At 44.6% G+C, this 2,124-nt stretch overlaps 1 protein-coding gene across 1 annotated transcript; it reads right to left on the minus strand.

Moving 5' to 3' along the window:
• Positions 1-1,146: 1,146 nt before the first annotated feature.
• LOC143604159 (uncharacterized) lies at positions 1,147-1,767 on the minus strand. The gene has a single exon (XM_077080726.1). It carries the CDS (start codon positions 1,765-1,767, stop codon positions 1,147-1,149), a length of 621 nt encoding a protein of 206 aa, XP_076936841.1.
• Between the last annotated feature and the right edge of the window lie 357 nt (positions 1,768-2,124).

Consider the following 2,124-nt stretch of genomic DNA (forward strand, 5'->3'; position numbering starts at 1 on the left):
TAGTTTTTGTTGTATATTCATCCTTTTGTTTCTGTAATCCCTTTTTTGGCTGTATATATGATATGGATTTTACATTTTTTTCTTGTATGATTACAATATAAATGTGTGTTAGCTAAACTCGCCATATATCTAAAATATAGGATTAGGACGAATATTGGCTCGCAGGCCTGTCCTCACAGAAACTCAAAATAAAAACTGAACAACTGGGCGTTAACTATATTCGTATTAACGTCAATTCTTGATAAAAAGGAAAATACTCGGTACGTAGACCGAAATTCATGGCACGCGGTCAGCAAAGAGGCACGCAAGCCAAAAAGATAATTAAATATAACATCGCCTAAGTTGCGTGACGTTCCAGGTTCTGGGGACTGAATTGCCGTCTAATTTCTTTAACTTATATGCACCCTTCCCAACACTTCGTCAATTTCATATGAGCCCTCCCATGTAGGAGCTAATTTTCCTGGTAACTCGGCGTCTGACGCCTCGTTATTTCGGAAAACGTAGTTTCCTTTGTTGTATTCACATAATTTGACCCGCGTGTCATAATATTTCTGGAGTTGGTTCTTGTACTTGCTTTCGCGTATGGCCGCCAACTCTCTTCTTTCTTCCAGTAGGTCTAGGTTTAACCGGAGTTCTTTCTCATTATCGTCAATCAAGAGCATCCGTGCGGATGGGATACCAATTTCGGCGGGAATCATTGCCTCCGTGCCATACGTTAAGCTGAACGGGGTTTCAGAGTTGCTGGTTTTCTTGCTGGTTCTATGCGCCCAGAGTACGTGAGGCAATTCATCTACCCACCCCGTTCACTTGGTTCCCAATCAGGCTTTGATGCCTTCTTTAATACTTCGATTAGCCCGCTCTACTTGCCCATTAACCTGTGTATGAGCTACTGAAGTGAACACCTGATTGATATGCAGTTCCGATAACCACTCCTGGAGGCTTTTATCGGCAAACTGGGTGCCATTGTCACTGACCAGTGTTTGGGGAAGGCCGAAATGGGAAATAATGTATTCCCATAAGAATTTCTTGACGTTTGCTGCTGTGATGTGAGCCAATGGTCTGGCTTCCACCCACTTTGTGAAATAATCTATTGCCACTAGCAAGAACTTCACCCGCCCAGGTGCTTTCGGGAATGGTCCCATGATATCAATGGCCCATTTCTAAAAAGGGCCATGCCGAGGTTACTGGGACGAGGTTGTTTTGAGGTCGCAGAGTTTGTGGCGTGTATCTCTGACAAGCATCGTATTTCCGGATCTCTTTAACTGCATCCATATGCATGCCTGGCCAGTAATATCCAGCATTCATTATTTTGGCCACTACCATCCTTGGCCCCACATGTAACCCGCAGATGCCCTCATGGATTTCTCTGATCACATAATTGGACTCTTCTGCATCTACACATCTGAGTAATAGGCCAAGGAATGATTTACGGAACAGCACACCTTCATGGACTTGATTACACAGTGCCTTGTAGCGGATCTTTCGTGCTTCCGCCCTGTCTTCTGGTAAAGTGCCAGAAGATAAGTAATCTACGATGGGTCTCATCCGGGAACTTGTTCCTGTTTGGATGACCAAGACCTGATGTTGAGGGACGGACGGAGTGTCCAAAACCTCGATTCTTACGTCTCTTCCCATGTGTTCAAAACTAGTGGATGCTAGTTTGCTCAATGCATCCGCAGGCCGATTCTCACTTCTCTTTATGTGAACGACTTTGCAAGAAGTGAATTGCTGCATTAGGTCTTTAGCTTGGGATAGATATGAGGTCATTGTGTCGTTTTTGCCTCAAACGTCCCTAAGACTTAGCCTTATTATGAGCTTGGAATCCACCTGGGCTTCCAAGAATTTGACACCGAGTTTCTTTGCGATCCGCAGACCGACCAAGAATGCCTCATACTCTACTTCGTTGTTTGTACTCTTGAAGTTTAGTTTGATAGCATAAGTAAACTCTTGGTCGTCTGGGGTTGACTAGCTTTAGGCCTGCGCCTGACCCTTCCTTGCTTGATGCCCCGTCTGTGAACAAGGTCCATTTCTGACTTTCGTCTGTCAAGGTTGGGGGTTGTTGCTCATACAAGCACTCCTGGGTTTTGTCGGTTGGTATCTTCGTAACAAAATCCGCCAAGACCT

This window comes from Bidens hawaiensis, unplaced genomic scaffold (assembly GCF_021521415.1).
Source record: "Bidens hawaiensis isolate Kalapana, Puna unplaced genomic scaffold, B.hawaiensis_p1.1 tig00064067_1, whole genome shotgun sequence".
Lineage (NCBI taxonomy): Eukaryota > Viridiplantae > Streptophyta > Magnoliopsida > Asterales > Asteraceae > Bidens > Bidens hawaiensis.

Coding starts and splice junctions, on each gene's coding strand:
- LOC143604159 (XM_077080726.1), bottom strand. CDS start 1,767: ATGACCTCATATCTATCCCAAGCTAAAGACCTAATGCAGCAATTCACT.